Below are 18688 nucleotides of genomic sequence, written 5' to 3' on the forward strand. Positions count from 1 at the left end.
ATGTGGTTGCACTGAAAAGGATATTTGCCTAAGCTGGAGAGTTTTGATTATGGAGATTGAGCACACTGGGATCCGTCCCCCTTGGACCACAGGGGGAAATAAATTATTTTCTTATTCATTCACAGGCTGAGGGTGTTGCTGACTACACCAGTATTTATTGGCCATTCCTAGTTGCCCCAGAGTGCAGTTAAAGATCAGAAACATTGCTGTCGCTCTGGAGTTACATATTGGTCAGACCACGTAAGGATGGCAGATTTCGTTCCCTAAAGAGCATTAATGACCCAAATGGATTTTCCCAACAATTGGTCACACTTTCGGTCGATCAAATGTTGATTCTAGGTTTTTATTCACAGTAACATCATAGAATTCCTACAATGCAGAAAGAGGCCATTTGGCCCATTGAGTCTGCCCCTCCCAGACCTAGCCCTGTAATCCTGCACCTACCATGTATTAACCCATTTAGCTTGCACATCCCTGGACATGAGCAATTTCCCATGGCCAATCCACCTAACCTGCACATCTTTGGACCGTGGACTGTGGGAAGAAACCAAAGCAATTGGGGGGAACTCTTGTAGAGATGGGGAGAATGTGTCCACTCCAATTGCCTGAGGCTGGAATTGATCCCAGGTCCCTAGCATTGAGGCAGCATTGCTACCCACTGAGCCACCATACTTTTTTTTGCTATTGAATTAAATTCCACAATCTTCCATAAAACATAGCACAGAACAAGCCCTTTGGCCCACAATGTTGTGCAGAGGTTAATCCTAATGTGATATATAGTAACTTAATAATCTACACATCCCTCAACTCACTGCTATCCATGTGCGTGTCTAACAGTCATTTAAATGTCCCCAATGACTCAGCTTCCACCACCACAGCTGGCAACGGATTCCATGTATTCACAAGTCTCTGTATAAAGACGTCTGACGTCTCTTTTATACCTTCATCCTAATATCTTCAAACTATGACTCCTCGTATCAGTCAATCCTGCCCTGGAGAAAAGTCTCTGGCAATTGACTCGATCTATTCCACTCATTATCTTGTGTATATCTCGATCAGGTCTCCTCTCTTCCTCCTTCTCTCCAGAGAGAAAAATCCAAGCTTATTTAACCTTTCTTCATAAGGCAAGCCTTCCAGTCCAGGCAGCATCCTGGTAAACCTTCTTTGCATCCTCTGCAAAAGCCTCTATCATTCCTATAGTAGAGTGACTAGAACTGGACACAATATTCCAAGTAGGGTCTCACCAGGGCCTTGTAGAGCTGTAGCAAAACCTCGCGGCTCTTCGACTCTTAATATTCAGGCGATCTGAATATTACCAGCATCAAATCCTAGAATTCCTCCAGTGTGGAAGCAAGCCATTTAGCTCATTTGATCCACACTGACGCTCCAAAACCTAGTCCACCCAACCACCCCATACTATCCCTGTAATCTTGCATTTCCTGTGGCTAAACCATATAACCTGCACATCCCTGGACAGAATACAGGCTTTTTTAAAATTTGATTTTATTTATTATTGGCGCATGTACCTGGGTACAGTGAAAAGTTTTGCATGCAGTACAGGCAGATCATACCATACAAAGTGCATTAGGGTAATAAATCAGAACGAAGATGACAATGTTATGGCTGCATAGAACATCACAGCACAGTACAGTTGGAACACCAGCAGTCCAAGATGATCGGCCTTAGACCTTCAGGTGACCATCCTTCAAGGCAGACTTCAGGCCAAGCAACAACACTTAGTGGCTGAGCAGAAGTTGACAGCAAAGTTTGGACCCCATGGGAATGGTCTCAATCGGGACCCTGGGTTCATGTCTCACTACAGGTGACCCCACTGCACAAGATGCTCTCTCTCTCGCTCTCGTGCATGCGCTCTTGTGCTCGCTCGCGCTCTCTCACTGTCCTCACTCACCCCCACCCCCTATTCTATCATTCATGTGTGCGCAAGATTGAGAAAAGTGGGCGTGTGCACCCCCTCTTTTCTCATTCTCGCACATCTGTCCTCTTTTCTTGAGCAGGTGGCGCCCCCTCGTTTCTCTCTTTTGCTTTTACGTGACCCCTCGTGTCTCTGTCTGAAGTGCAGGTTGTGCTTAACTGATCTACTGGAATTCTATGAAGACATTAAGTATGGTGGAAGACAGGGACCCAGTGGATGTGGTGTACCTAGCTTTCCAAAAGGAATTTGACAAAAATTTGGAGTTGGGGACAATGTGTAGTGTCAAAGTTTGCAGATGACACTAAGATAAGCGGCAGAGCAAAGTGTGCAGAGGACTATGAAACTTTGCAGAGGAACATAGATAGTTTAAAGTGAGTGGGTAAAAGTCTGGCAGATGGAATGCAATGTGAATAAATGTGAAGTCATCCAATTTGATGGGAGTAACAGTAAAAAGGTCTGCATGTGTAACAGGTAATTATAAAGGCAAATGGAAAAGGGATTACATTTAAAAGCAGGGAGGTTATGCTACAGCTATGTAGGGTACTGGTGAGGCTACACCTGGAGTACTGCATGCAGTTTTGGTCTCTGAGAAAGAATAGAATATACTGCTACGTGAGAGGGTGCAGAGGAGGTTCACTCGGTTTATCTGCAATGAAGAGAGACTGAGTAGACCTGGGATTATACTCACTAGAATTTAGAAGAATAAGGGGAGATCTTACAGAAATGCACAAGATTATGAGGGGAATAGATCAGATAGACATAGAGAGGTTGTTTCCATTGGCAGGTGAAACTAGGGCAAGAGGGCACAGCCTCAAAATTAGGGAGAGTGATTTAGGACTGAATTGAGAAGAAACTTCTTCACCTAGAAGATTGTGAATCGAATGGATTTCCTGCCAAGTGAAGTAGTTGACATTACTTCACGAAGTGTTTTCGAAGCTGAGAGGTTTTTTTGAACAATAAAGGAATCAAAGGTTATGTTGAGAGGGTGGGTAACTGGAGCTGAGGCCACGAAAAGATTAGCTATGATCTTATTGAATGGTGGAGCAGGCTCGAAGGGCCAGATGGCCTTCTCCTGCTCCTAGGTCTTAAGTCTCTATCACATTCCCCTCTAAGCCTTCCTCTTTCAAATGAGAAGACTCTTTTAATGTGGAAGGACAAAATGTGGTGGCATTGGCTTGGAGAGCTAAAGGGCCTGTTCCTATGCTTTTTTTTTCTCTATTTTGTAAAACTTTAATCCCCTTAAGTTCCTTCTTCTGTGCACATTTGTGAATCTGTTTATAGATGTAGAGAAAGCCTGGGCAATCAGTTCAGTGATTCCTGTTCCAAAAGGTTGCCAAAATATGAGTCACAACTTATAGCAACTGCTGAAAGAAGGATGGACTGGTTTTCCTCAGATTGAAAAGACTTGTTACTGCAGAGATCAGAGACAGGTCCTTAGTTGGTCAGGATCAGATGGCTTCTCTCAATTCTAGTCATAGCCCCATGTTGCTCAGTCACCAGAGAACCAATCACATGGTTACTGGTAGTCAGAAGGTCTCTGTTATTGATTACAGGTCACTGGTCTACAGTCCAATGAGCTATTTGGACCCACCATAGTTCTATCTGTACAAAACTCCTTAGCTCCAGCTTGTCTGCAAACTACTCTTTTTAACTACTGCTAGATTTAGCAGTTACATAAATGTTACTTCTAAAGAAGGTCAGTTACTTGCTTTCAAAACATGTCATAATCTTCCTGTGATCTGTTTGGTTTTGAACATTGCCCAATCAGGATGAGTTGTGAATGCCAGAAATTATCAGCATGACAGCAATTGTCTGATTGCCTCTCAGGCAGGTGAATAGCTGTGTGTTTACAGTAGGGGGATAAACCTCTCTGCTGCATAAATGATGAGATCTCTCTCCCTCTCGCTCGCTCTCCGCTAAACTAGGTAGCAAATTCCTGATTTCCCCCACCCAACCCTCTTGGTGGGGGGGGGGGGGGGGGGGGGGGAGGGGAGGGAGAAGAGAGAAGATTTTCCTCATATCCCCTTTGGTTTGTAGAAGGAGGGAGGGAGTGGTCTTTCCGGAACAGTGATAGGGGAGGGGAGGGGAGGGAAATATATCCTTGGTGGTGGGGTCTGTTTGGAGGTGGCGGAAATGACGAAGGATGATATGATGTATCTGGATGTTGGTGGTAGGTGAGGACCACTATGAGTCCTAGTGGTCGCAGTAGTCTGGCTCATAACAGTACACAAACCAACAGCCACGCTCAGACAACAACTCACCAGAACGAAGGACCCGATACCCAACATGAGCAAAACTAATGTAGTGTACAAAATCCCATGCAAGGACTGCAGAAAACACTACATAGGACAAACAGGAAGACAGCTAACGATCCATATCCATGAGCACCAACTAGCCACGAAACGACACGACCAGCTATCCTTAGTAGCCACACACACAGACGAAAAGCAACATGAATTCGACTGGGACAACACTACCATTATAGGGCAAGCCAAACAGAGAACAGTCAGGGAATTCCTAGAGGCATGGCACTCATCCACAGACTCTATCAACAAACACATCAACCTGGACCCAATATACAGGCCACTACAGCGGACAGCTGGAACTGACAACCGGAAGCGGCAGAGACAGGCCCCTATAAATGCTGGAGGAAACATCACAGAAGTGCTTCACAGGAGGCTCCCAAGCACTGAGGATGCGACCTAGACAGGGGATGAAATGTTTGTAAGACAAATTCCCAGCTTGGCGAACAGAACCACAACATCCGTGTTGAGTTGGTCGTCTGAGATAGAAATGGAAAGGTCTAGGAAGGGGAAGGAGGAGTCTGAGACAGTCCAGGTAAATTTGAGGTCTGGGTGGAAGGTGTTCGTAAAGTGGATGAACTGTTCAACCTCCTCATGGGAGCACGACGTAGCGCCAATAGAGTCATCGATGTAGCGGAGGAAAAGGTGGGGGGTGGTGCCAGTGTAGCTGCGAAAGATGGACTGTTCCACATATCCGACGAAGAGGCAGGCATAGCTGGGGCCCATGCGGGTGCCCATGGCTACTCCTTTGGTTTGGAGGAAGTGGGAGGATTGGTAAGAGAAGTTGTTCAGGGTGAGGAACAGTTCAGTCAGTCGAAGGAGAGTGTCAGTGGAAGGGTACTGGTTGGTTCGGCGGGAAAGGAAGAAGCAGAGGGCTTTGAGTCCTTCGTGATGGGGGATGGAGGTGTATAGGGACTGGATGTCCATGGTGAAGATAAGGCGTTGGGGGCCGGGGAAGCGCAAATCATGGAGGAGGTGGAGGGCATGTGTGGCTTCCTGAACGTAGGTGGGGAGTTCTTGGACTAAGGGGGACAGGACCGTGTCAAGGTATGCAGAGATGAGTTCGGTGGGGCAGGAGCAGGCTGAGACAATGGGTCGGCCGGGGCAGTCAGGTTTGTGGATTTTGGCCGGGAGGTAGAAACGGGCGGTGTGGGGTTGTGGGACTATGAGGTTGGAGGCAGTGGATGGGAGATCCCCTGAGGTGATGAGGTTATGGATGGTCTGGGAGATGATGGTTTGGTGGTGGGAGGTGGAGTCATGGTCAAGGGGGGGCAGTAGGAGGAGGTGTCCGCGAGCTGGCGTTTAGCCTCAGCAATGTAAAGGCGGTGCGCCAAACTACCACCGTGCCTCCCTTGTCTGCCGGTTTGATAGTGAGGTTGGGGTTGGAGCGGAGGGAGTGGAGGGCTGTACGTTGCAAGGGTGAGAGGTTGGAGTGGGTAAGAGGGGTGGACAGGTTGAGGCGGTTAATGTTGCGGCGGCAGTTGGCTATGAAGAGATCGAGGGTGGGTAAGAGGCCAGCACGGGGTGTGCAGGTGGATCGGGTGTGTTGGAGGCAGGAGAAGGGGTCGTCAGAGGGTGAGCGAGAATCCTTTGTCGGATATGTGGAACAGTCCATCTTCCGCAGCTACATTGGCACCACCTCCCACCTTTTCCTCCGCTACATCGATGACTGTATTGGTGCAACCTCGTGCTCCCACGAGGAGGTTGAACAGTTCATCCACTTTACCAACACCTTCCACCCCGACCTCAAATTTACCTGGACCGTCTCAGACTCCTCCCTCCACTTCCTCGACCTCTCCATTTCTACCTCGGACGACCGACTCAACACGGACGTTTACTATAAACCGACTGACTCCCACAGCTGCCTCGATTACACCTCTTCCCACCCTGCCCCCTGTAAAAACGCCATCCCATATTCCCAATTCCTTTGCTTCTGCCGCATCTGCTCCAAGGAGGACCAATTCTAACACCAAACAACCCAGCCGGCCTCCTTCTTCAAAGACCGCAATTTCTCCTCAGACGTGGTTGACGATGCCCTCCACTGCATCACCTCCACTTCCCGCTCCTCCGCACTTGAGCCCCGCCCCTCCAACCGCCACCAGGACAGAACCCCACTGGTCCTCACCTACCACCCCACCAACCTCCAGATACATCGTATCATCCTTTATCATTTCCGCCACCTCCAAACAGACCCCGCCACCAAGGATATATTTCCCTCCCCTCCCCGATCAGCATTCCGGAAAGACCACTCCCTCTGCGACTCCCTCGTCAGGTCCACACTCCCCACCAACCCACCCTCCACTCCCAGCACCTTCCCCTGCAACCACAAGAAATGCAAAACTTGCACCCACACCTCCCCCCTCACTTCCCTCCAAGGCCCCAAGGGATCCTTCCATATCCATCACAAATTCACCTGCACCTCCACACATATCACTTACTGCATCCGCTGCACCTGATGTGGCCTCCTATACATGGGGGAGACAGGCCACCTACTTGCGGAACGTTTCAGAGAACACCTCTGGGACACCCGGACCAACCAACCCCACCACCCCGTGGTTCAACACTTCAACTCCCCCTCCCACTCCGCCAAGGACATGCAGGTCCTTGGCCTCCTCCATCGCCAGACCATGGCAGCACGACACCTGGAGGAAGAGCGCCTTATCTTCCACCTAGGAACCCTCCAACCACAAGGGATGAATACAGATTTGTCCACCTTCCTCATTTCCCCTCTCCCCCCACCTTTTCTCAGTCCCAACCCTCGGACTCAGCACCGCCTTCTTGACCTGCAATCTTCTTCCTGACCTCTCCGCCCCCACCCCACTCCGGCCTATCACCCTCACCTTAACCTTCTTCCACCTATCGCATTCCCAACGCCCCTCTCCCAAGTCCCTCCTCCCTACCTTTTATCTTAGCCTGCTTGGCACACCCTCCTCATTCCTGAAGAAGGGCTTAGGCCTGAAACGTTGATTCTCCTGCTGCTTTGATGCTGCCTGACCTGCGCTTTTCCAGCAACACATTATCAGCTCTGATAGGTTGAGAGTTCTCGGCCTTTTCTCGTTGGAACGGCGAAGGATGAGGGGTGACTTGATAGAGGTTTATAAGATGATCAGAGGAATAGATAGACAGTCAGAAACTTTTTCCCCGGGTACAACAGAGTGTTACAAGGGGACATAAATTTAAGGTGAAGGGTAGAAGGTATAGGGGAGATGTCAGGGGTGGGTTCTTTACCCAGAGAGTGGTGGGGGCATGGAATGTGCTGCCCGTGGGAGTGGTAGAGTCAGAATCATTGGTGACCTTTAAGCGGCATTTGGATGGGTACATGGATGGGTGCTTAATCTAGGTTAGAAATTCGGCACAACATCGTGGGCCAAAGGGCCTGTTCTGTGCTGCATTGTTCTATGTTCTATCTCCAGCATCTGCCGTCCTCACTTTCTCCAAAATGGCTGATGCTTCATATTCACTTTATTAAAACTTCAATAACAAAAAAACTTTCTTTTATATAGCACCTCTCACAAGTTCATTACAACCAATGAGTATTGTGCAATCACTTTGAGCATAGCAAGATCCCATAAACTACACATGCATGAGTCAAGAAGCTGCTTAAACATTATGACTCATGGGAGGTACATTTTATCCTTCAATAGAGACTCCACATGATTGCACTCCCTAGGCGCTGACATTCTGACAGTGCGGCACTCCTTCAGTGCTGACTGTCTGACAGAGCAGGATTCCCTTGGTACTGCAGTGGGAGCTCAGGCTGGATTCTGGGTTCAGGTCTCTGGACCATGTGTAAAAGCCTCAGAATCTGTCCCAACCTCTGAGCTAGGAAGCCCGGGTCAAGTCCCACCTGTTCTAGAGGGGTGCAATTCATGTCCAAACACGGCAATTTGAAAATTTGAGCCCTAGGGAAGTCTATACCCAGCTAACAACTCAGTGCTGCCCTCAATTAAATAATAGGGAGCCTGTGCTAAAATACATTTCATATTTAAGGTCCTGAATTCTTGGAAAGTGTCACTTCCATCTCAGTGTGAAAGAAAAAAACAAACAGAAATAACAGCACGAATACAGACCCAAGCATTGCTGTCACACAAGACTAATGTACAAACCAGGCCAAAAGCATCACAGGTCAGGCAGCGGATAAATAAAGAAGCTGTTGCAAGAGCTGGTTAAATATCGCCGAAGACATATGTAGGTAACTTCACTCTGTGATCGTTGATCAAGTGCATCAGGCCCTGAAGGGTGAAATGGATTGTGCTGTCATATCAGGTCCCATGCTGTCCAATCATAGGAAGGATCTGTTTCAATCTTGATCAGAATGAACAGCTGGATATTGAGCCGGGACGGTTTTCAGTGCATCCTCCGAACTCCGATTCACATTAACATTCTGAATCAAAAACAATAAATGGACAAGACAGGATTAGGAGGCATCAGCTGATGTTGCAGAGGTAGTGTAACCCATGTAAGAAGCCCAGGGCACACAATGCACTGGTAGCGGGTCAGTGCCGAGGGAATGCCACACTGTCAGAGCATCAGTGCCGAGGGAGTGTATCACTGTTGAGGGTCAGTGCCGCACTGCCGGAGGGTCAGTGCTGAGGGAGTGCCGCACTGTTGGATTGTCTGCACTGAGGGAGTGCCGCACTGTCGGAGAGTCTGCACTGAGGGAATGCTGCACTGTCAGAGAGTCTGTACTGAGGGACTGCCACACTGTCAGAGTCAATGCCGAGGGAGTGCCGCACTGTCGAGGTTCAGCGCTGAGGGAGTGCCGCACTGTTGGAGGGTCAGTACTAAGGGAGAGTTTCACTGTCGGACGGTCAATGCTGAGGGAGTGCCGAACCATCAGAGGGTCAATGCTCAGGTGTTTGTGCACTGTCAGAGGGTCAGTGCTGAGGGAATGCCGCACTGTTGGAGGGTCATTGCTGAGGGAATACTGCAATCAAAGGGTCAGTGCTGAGGTAGTTGTGCACTATCGGATGGTCAGTACTATGGGAGTGATGCACTGTCGGAGAGTCTGTACTGAAGGAGTGCCGCACTCTTGGTTGGTCAGTTCTAACGGAGTGGTGCACTGTTGGAGGGTCAGTGCTGAGGAAGTGGTGCACTGTCTGAGAGTCAGTGCTGAGGGAGCGCCACACTGTCAGAGGGTCAGTGCTGAGGGAGCGCCGCACTGCCGGAGGGTCAGTACTGAGGGAGTGCCTCACTGTCAGAGGGTCAGTGCCAAGGGAGTGCCTCATTACTGGAGGGTCAGCGGAGGAGTAAGGCACTATTGATGAGTCAGTACTGAGAAAGTGCTGCAATGTCAGAGAGTCAGCGAAGGAGTGCAGCACCATCATGAGTGCTCAACTGGCAATCAACATTCGATAACTAGTTGATCTCATTGTGTAGGAGATCCACATTAATACTCAGGGATAACATTTCTGCAAATAAATGAATGGGCTTAAGCTTTTGGTCCTTTTTGAATTAGCTGTGAGCTTTAGAGCCTTTGGCTCCCTGTTGCTGTTTCTGTGGAAAAGTTTCAGCCAATGATATCCTTTTACCCTGTTGGATAATTTGTTGCACTTTCTGAAATTTGGTATTCTTGCATTGGTCCTGATAAGTACAAGACAGAAAGCTGTGATAACATTTCTCTCTTATCCACAATATTCAATTTCTATTCAACCGAGCAACTATTTACTGAATTGTGATTCTTGCTTTGGATTTGAATTTTGACTCTCAAATTTAATAGGAAAATAAATATTATGATTATCATATCCAAGGGGATCTGTTACGATGAACTTGTCAATCACTGTGCCTTTTACATGGAATTGTACAATGGGTATAGAACAGAAGCAGGCCATTGCCTCTGTGTTGGCCAGTCACTAAAAGCAATTCACTTGGAGCCTCTGCCCTACCTTGATCCTGTAGCCCAGCAATTCATTTTCTCTTCAGTGGTACAATTACCTTTTGCAAACCTCAGTTAAACACACTTCTACCATACTCTTGCTATACATTTCAGAACCTCAACACTCACTGTACAAAACATTTTGCACTTCTAATGACCATACCATTGATTCCCTGTATGCTTCAGTGTCAACTAAAATGGGAAAAGGAATGCTTTATAAATCAAAGATTTTGCAAAGAATACTGCACTTTTGAAACTAAATAATGAAACTCATTATATACGATGTTTACACTGCTGCTTTGTTTAAACAGTGAGTGATGATGCCTGCAGATGGCATAGCCCTTGGCTGTGTGCACTGAGTGCATTCAGCTGTAGCAGGTAGTTGGTTAGTATCTTTAACTGGTCACAATGGCACAAACCAAAGTACATTAATCTGATGACAACTATCTGGTTGATGGGCAATCGACAAGCTTGTGGGAGTGAACAATTGTGCGAATCCATGCAAGAATCAATTATTCATGAATATCAAAGAAATTATTCCTAAAACAGACCCCCCGAGGGACATTATACCAAGGCCTCCCTCTCGCCTAAATCAGCCAATCTATGGGAACTAATTATCATCCAGATACCTCAATGTGCTGGGTTATTTGTGGGATCTACACAGACTAGCCAAAATTTAATGTCAGCACCTTTTCCTTGCATTTGGAACTGGAGATTGTGGGGAAAATGTAATCAGGACAGAGGATAAACACCCTGCTCTCTTCCTCAAAATCTGAGACAGAAAAGCGAGGTGCTGCATTTTGAGAAAGCAAATTTTAGCAGGACTTATACACTTAATGGTAAGGTCCTAGGGAGTTGCTGAACAAAGATTTTGGAGTGCAGGTTCAGAGCTCCTTGAAAGTGGAGTCACAGGTAGATAGGATAGTGAAGGCAGCTTTTGGTATGCTTTCCTTTATTAGTCAGAGTATTGAGTACAGGAGTTGGGAGGTCATGTTGTGGCTGTACAGGACATTGGTTAGGCCACTTTTGGAATATTGCGTGCAATTCTGGTCTCCTTCCTATTGGAAAGATGTTGTGAAACTTGAAAGGGTTCAGAAAGAATTTACAAGGATGTTGCCAGAGTTGGAGGATTTGAGCTACAGGGAGAGGCTGAACAGGCTGGGGTTGTTTTCCCTGGAGCGTTGGAGGCTGAGGGGTGACCTTATAGAGGTTTACAAAATTATGAAGGGCATGGATAGGGTAAATAGGCAAAGTCTTTTCCCTGGGGTTGGGGAGTCCAGAACTAGAAGGCATAGATTTAGGGTGAGAGGGGAAAGATATAAAAGAGACCTAAGGGGCAACGTTTTCACACAGAGGGTGGTACATGTATGGAATGAGCTGCCAGAGGGAGTGGTGGAGGCTGGTACAATTGCAACATTTAAGAAGCATGTGGATGGGTACATGATCAGGAAGGGTTTGGAGGGATATGGGCCGGGTGCTGTCAGGTGGGACTAGATTGGGGTTGGGATATCAGGTCGGCATGGATGGGTTGGACTGAAGGGTCTGTTTCCATGCTGTACATCTCTATGACTCTATCTAAACAATTAAGATTAACACAAGGGCCTCACCCTGGCACTGCAAATACTCAACCACAGGCAGATGGGGAGTCACCTCACGAGAACCCAGGCAGGATCCTTTCAGACGTCCAGATTGTTTTTTTCTTTCTTTTTTGGGGGGGGTGGGGGGGGGGGCATTGGTTGGAGGGTAGGGTGGGTGGGAGTAGGGGCCCCTCAATCACACGCACTCAGTAGCTGATCAGGGCACCCAGTACAGGGAAGGGAGAGGTTTTCCGAGAGACGTTACCCTTTCTATAGAGCCAGAGACACCTTTCCTAGCCTCAGTCAGCTGCGGCCAGTATCTATCAATAATCTTCAGGCCCTGGTGCCGATGACAGGCATTGACCGCTGTCAGGTCTGACTTATTTTCTGTTCGACTGACTGGTCTGTAGTTTTTGGAGTTATTGGTCACAGTGCATTGGGCATATGTTGGAGAACTGGTTATGTTGAGATGGCAGGATGCCAGGAAAGACCTGATACTGGCCAGTTGTTACAACAGGCCATTGTAAAGGAGGTGGCACATAACTCCACTAATGGGCAAGACTTCTATCACCATCATGAAACATCCTGCCCAATGAGTTGGAACAGTTTTGTGCTGGGATAAATTGTTAAATAAGAGGTAGAAAGAAAAAATGTCTTTTCAGATAGGGAGGCTGTTGGGATTTAAATCTCACTCAATCACATCCATGATGATCTTCAATGTGTTAATTTAACATTCATGTTACAGTGATACAAATAATGGGCAAACTGAAGAGGACATTATAACTAAAGTAACAAAATGATGAATTGAGAACTGAGAAGTGTATTGTTTCATCTCTATGTAGTTCTTTTGTAGCATTTTTATGAGAGTTTTGATGTGCTCTAATTTATTGATTGTATATAATCCGTGATCTGTGTGCTGCACTCAATTTGTAAAGGACCATGAACCTAAACAGATCCTGCAGTTGTGTCTCACATTGATGTCTCAGTGATAACCTAACTCTATATCATTGCAGGTTTGTCTGTTGCTCTTTTTGTCACTTTGTCAGTTTTGTATCTATGCTGCCATTGACCTTTTAATCCCATCAGAATACATTTTGTTTACAAGTCTATACCAATACACTGTCAAAAGGTCCTTTAAAAAAATCCAAAATACAAATTGCTGGAGATACTAAGCAGGTATTGCCCAACAGGACTCTTCTTCAGAGTTTGGAAAAAGTTACTGAATCCAAACATTAATTTTGCTTCTCTCTCCACAGATGCTGCATGATTTGGTGAGTTTCTCCAGCACTTCCTGTTTGTCTATCAATCAGTGCTCCACCATCCATGTTCTCCATCAAAGAGCTCAATGCATTGCTTACTTCACCTAACAACCCTCACTTCTCCAGATGCTAATTAATTTTGTCCTAGGTTATTAAGTCTAAACATTTCCCCACCAGGCAGACTGGGATCTGTAGTTTCTGGATTAATGGCGAGTAGAGGAACCAGTTAATTGCAAGTCTTGTACCTGGGGTGTGGAGTCCTCTCCTCATGTCCAGGTTTGATCACTGATTACTCAATCATTTTTAAAGCACCTTTCATTGCGTCAGGCAGTTCCAAAGTGCTTCACGTAAGTCAATGTTGTAATGGAGAAGGAGCACCAGCTAAATTGTGCACAGAAAACTCCCAGAAACTGCCCCATGATAAGGAGCAGATCATCTGCCAGTTGTAATACAGTACACTCCCATTTCCACTCACCTGGATTGCAAGAGATCAAACAGCAACAGACTGAAGCTCTCAATAAATGCTAAATGCAGTAGTACTAACTTACTTCTAGGACTCTATACAATGGAGCCAGTTGCTAGCAGAGGAGTTGTAGATGCATGATTGAGAGAGATTGGGATGTAATATTTACAGCTGAAAATATGTTGCTGGAAAAGCGCAGGTCAGGCAGCTTCCAAGGAGCAGGAGAATCGACGTTTCAGGCATGAGCCCTTCTTCATTCTCCTGCTCCTTGGATGCTGCCTGACCTGCTGCGCTTTTCCAGCAACACATTTTCATCACTGATCTCCAGCATCTGCAGTCCTCACTTTCTTCATGTAATATTTACAAGAGGTTATTATTCAGAAGCACATATTCAGTTGAATAGACAGATTAAAAGTACCTGAATGCACATTAACACGACTACAGAACAGACAAGAATGTATTAGATACAAAGAATTTACATTTAAATGCTACAAAATGTAATTAAAATCACCTTTAAGAGAAGCAACACAGATTTAGAAACCAGTACAATGATAAATAAAAATTCTTAACTATTTTTTGATAATTTGCAGTTTGAACATTCTATACATCTCTGTAACTTTTACATAATTAAAATTATTTATTCCAAGCAAGATTGCTCAGCGAAACTTAAAACATTGCCGATCTGAAATGAGAGCAAATTTACACAGTAATCAATCACTTTGAAGCAACTTCTTCTGAATCAATGCCAGTTATACTGTAGAAAAGGTATTTCACTAACTTAGTCCCTGCCCTTTTAAGACTACATTTCACTTGCTAGGATTAACTTCACAAGAATGAGTTACCACTTACCATCTGCATAGTAAGTATCCTCTTAAATTAGATCAAGTACATTTCATTATCCAGCTTTGAGTCACATACTTAGCTACACTGCTTTTACAGTAGGGGTGAGGTTAAATTAATCTCAATACCAGGTTAAAACAAACATGCCAAATGCAAGAAGAGTTAATACATGTAAACAGTTTTGAAATTCTTAATGTTTCCCCAAATGGTGGCTGCTCACTTTCTCATGCTGATCAGTCACTATAAAGTATTGTGGCTTTGAAAGAACACAGTGTAAACTCTCAGAAGTAAACAGTCCAATAGATGATGAATACATGTACAATCACAGATCTACTGAAAGTTATTGAGGTTGCAGACATCGGTTACAGTCCACTTGGGTCAGGCAGATCGGTGCAGGACTGGTTAAAACTGGATTTGATAATCTTCAATCAAAATTTCATTGCACTGTTACCCCAAAATATCTTGCGTACTGTAGCATTTAATGTACAAACAATTCATAGAACAGCCAGAAGTAAAAACATTTCTTTCCAGTATTATTTAAGAATTTGAAATAAAATCTCAAGTTGCATCATGAGGTTAGAAGCTGAGGGCTGTCCCCCAGTTAGGGCTGCAGTGGTGAAAGGAGAGGCAGCAAGTCTCATTGGTGAGCAGGGACGGTTAGAAGGGCTTCCTCAGGAGGTCTTGAAATGTCTACATTCTGCATGACAATAAAACAGAAAGGGTGAAGAGTAAACCAAACCAGCAGCACAGACAATGCAAATGCAGTTAACAACATGCTCCAAATGCAAAAATGCAAAACTTTCCAGCTCCATTCCAGACTTACCCACATCCCAATAAACAAAAAGCAGAATTCTTCAGGTGACAGGATGGGACCAGACAGGGAGAAGGGGTAATAACAGAGGAAGTTGTTGGGAATGGAAGACTAGGAGAGGGATTTGTGGTTAGGGAGGAGAGGATGTATAGGGGGGACAGGACACAAGTTGGAGAGGGGTGTAGAGTGTCAGAACTGAGGAGTACATAGAGTCCTACAACATGGAGATGGGCCCATCAGACCGAACTAGTCTATGCCGGCCAAAACGTCCATCCATGCTAACCCCTTATCCGTCTAAACCTTTCCTATCCATGTATTTGTCCAAATGCCTATTAAATGTTGTTAATTTACCCACTTTAACCACTTTCACTGGCAGCTCATCCCATACTCCTACACACTCTGTGTAAACATTTGTCCCTCAGGTTCCCTTTTACTCTTTCCTCTCTAACCTTAAACTGATACCGTCTACTCCTCCAGTTCCTAACCCTGGGAAAAAGACTGAGTGCATTCACCCTATCCATGCCTCTCATGATCTTGTACACTTCTATAAGATTCCCCCCTCAGTCTTCTACGCTCTAAAGAAAATAGTCCTAGCTTTCCACATATGCACCAACGACATAGGTAGAAAGAGAGATAGGGATTTAAGGCAGAAACTCAGGGAGCTAGGATGGAAGCTTAGAGCTAGGACAAACAGAGTTGTTGCCCGTGCCATGTGCTAGTGAGGCAAGGAATAGGGAGAGAGAGGAGTTGAACACGTGGCTACAAGGATGGTGCAGGAGCGAGGGTTTTGGATTCTTGGATAATTGGGGCTCTTTCTGGGGTAGGTGGGACTTCTACAGCAGGCTGGTCTTCATCTGAACCAGAGGGGTACCAATATCCTGGGGGGGGGGGGGGGGTGGAATTCGCTAAGGCTATTGGGGTGGGTTTAAACTAATCCAGCAGGGGGATGGGAACCAAAATTGTAGTTTGAGTATAGAAAAGGTTGAGAGTAGGGAGGTCCAAAATCAGGTTTCAGGGACGCAGGATGGCATTGGCAAGCAAGAAGTTGGTCAACACCAGGAGCATCTGGAATAAGGTGGGTGAACTTGCAGCATGGGTTGGTACCTGGGACTTCGATGTTGTGGCCATTTCAGAGACAAGGATAGAGCAGGGACAGGAATGGTTGTTGCAGGTTCCAGGATTTAGATGTTTCAGTAAGAACAGAGAAGATGGTAAAAGAGGGGGAGGTGTGGCATTGTTGGTCAAGGACAGTATTGCAGTTGCAGAAAGGATGTTTGGGGACTCGTCAACTGAGGTAAGATGGGCTGAAGTTAGAAACAGGAAAGGAGTGGTCACCCTGTTGGGAGTCTTCTATAGGCCTCCAAATAGTTCCAGAGATGTAGAGGAAAGGATAGCAAAGATGATTCTCGATAGGAGTGAGAGAGACAGGGTAGTTGTCATGGGGGACTTCAACTTTCCAAATATTGACTGGAACACTATAGTACAACTACTATAGATGGGTCAGTTTTTGTCCATTGTGTGCAGGAGGACTTCCTGACACAGTATGTAGACAGGTCAACAAGTGGCGAAGCCACATTAGATTTGGTGTTAGACTTGGAAGTAGGTGATCACAATTAGGTTATGTTTACTTTAGTGATAGAAAGGGATAGGTGTACACCACTGGGCAAGAGTTACAGCTGGGGGAAAGGCAATTATGATGCGATTAGGCAAGATTTAGAAAGCATAGGATGGGGATGGGCACATTAAAAATGTGGAGCTTATTCAAGGAAAAGCTCCTGTGTGTCCTATATAAGTATGTACCTGTCAGGCAGGGAGGAAGCTGTAGAGCATGGGAGTCGTGGTTTACAAAGGAACTGGAATCTCTGGTCAAGAGGAAGAAGGCAGCTTATGTTAGGATGAGATGTGAAGGCTCAGTTAGGGCGTTTGAGGGTTACAAGGTACCCAGGGAAGATCGAAAGAGAGAGCTCAGAAGAGCCAGGAGGAGACATGAGAAGTTGTTGGTGGATAGGATCAGGGTAAACCCTAAGGCTTTCTATAGGTACTTAAGGAATAAAAGAATGATGAGAGTAAGATTAGGGCCAATCAAGGATAGTAGTGGGAAGTTGTGTGTGGAGTCAGAGGAGATAGGGGAAGCACTAAATGAATATTTTTTGCAGTATTCACTCTAGAAAACGACAATGTTGTCAAGGAGAATACTGAGATACAGGCTACTAGACTGGGTGGGATTGAGGTTCACAAGGAGGAGGTATTAGAAATCCTGCAGAGTGTGAAAACAGATAAGTCCTCTGGGCCGGATGGGATTTATCCTTGGATCCTCTGGGAAGCCAGGGGGGAGATTGCCGAGCCTTTGGCATTGATCTTTAAACCGTCATTGTCTGCAGGAATAGCGCCAGAAGACTGGAGGATAGCAAATGTGGGTCCCCTGTTCAAGAAGGGGAGTAGAGACAATCCTGGTAATTATAAACCAGTGAGCCTTACTTCAGTTGTTGGTCAAGTGTTGGAAAAGGTTATAAGAGATGGGATCACCACAAACCCCAGGAACCCCATCCAGGAGAAAAGATATAAATAGAAAGTAGGAGACAACAGCTTCACTTCACTTGGAGGTCGCCACTGATGATGTTACCTAGCCAGGTAATGAAACATCTGGATATCAAACCTACAGCTCAGCGAGTAACCTACACCCTGAGCAGAGAGATCTCGGTATCCATGTACACAGATCCTTGAAAATTGCCACCCAGGTTGACAGGGTTGTTAAGAAGGTATACAGTGTTTTAGTTTTTATTAATAGAGGGATCAAGTTCTGGAACCAGGAGGTTATGCTACAGCTGTATAAAACTCTAGTGCGATCACACTTGGAGTATTGTGTACAGTTCTGGTCACCACATTATAAGGATGTGGAAGCTTTGGAAAAGGTGCAGAGGAGATTTACTAGGATGTTACCGGGTATGGAGGGAAGGTGTTATGAGGAAAGGCTGAGGGATTTGAGGCTGTTTTCGTTAGAGAGAAGGTTGAGAGGTGACTTAATAGAGACATATAAGATAATCAGAGGGTTAGATAGGGTGGACAGGGAGAGCCTTTTTCAAAGTATGGTGACGGCAAGCACGAGGGGACATAGCTTTAAATTGAGGGGCGAAAGATACAGGATAGAGGTCAGAGGTGGTTTCTTTACTCAGAGTAGTAAGGGTACGGGATGCTTTGCCTGCAACGGTAGTAGATTCACCAATTTTAAAGTACATTTAGGTCATCATTTGGATAAGCATATGGACGTACACGGAATACTGTAGGTTAGATGGGCTTCAAATTGGTATGATAGGTTGGCGCCACATCGAGGGCCAAAGGGCCTGTACTGCGCTGTAATGTTCTATGTTCTATGTTATCCAACCTCTCCCTACCACTCAGACAGAGAGTCCTGGCAACATCGTTGTAAATTCCTTCTTCAGTCTTTCCAGTTTAATAACATACTTCCTATAACAGGGTGATCAAATCTGAATACAATACTCCAAGTGTAGCCTCAAAGTCCTGTGTAACTGCAACATAACTTCCCAACTTCTATACTCACTGCCCCAACTGGTGAAGGCCAGCATGCCAAAAGCCTTCTCCACCGCCCTTACTCCACTTTCAGAATTA

The 18688-nt window shown here is 45.9% G+C and overlaps 1 protein-coding gene across 8 annotated transcripts in view; it reads right to left on the reverse strand.

Annotated features, from left to right (window-relative positions):
- Positions 1–13906: 13906 nt before the first annotated feature.
- Positions 13907–18688, reverse strand: part of LOC140483535 (6-phosphofructo-2-kinase/fructose-2,6-bisphosphatase 4) — a 181090-nt gene continuing 176308 nt past the window's right edge. For all 8 annotated transcript variants that reach the window (XM_072581707.1, XM_072581714.1, XM_072581710.1 and 5 more), the window contains one exon: positions 13907–14947. In XM_072581707.1, coding sequence (XP_072437808.1) covers positions 14888–14947 — 60 coding nt within the window. In that variant the 3' untranslated portion in view covers positions 13907–14887. The remainder of the gene's footprint in view (positions 14948–18688) is intronic.

This window comes from Chiloscyllium punctatum, chromosome 12, assembly GCF_047496795.1.
Source record: "Chiloscyllium punctatum isolate Juve2018m chromosome 12, sChiPun1.3, whole genome shotgun sequence".
Lineage (NCBI taxonomy): Eukaryota > Metazoa > Chordata > Chondrichthyes > Orectolobiformes > Hemiscylliidae > Chiloscyllium > Chiloscyllium punctatum.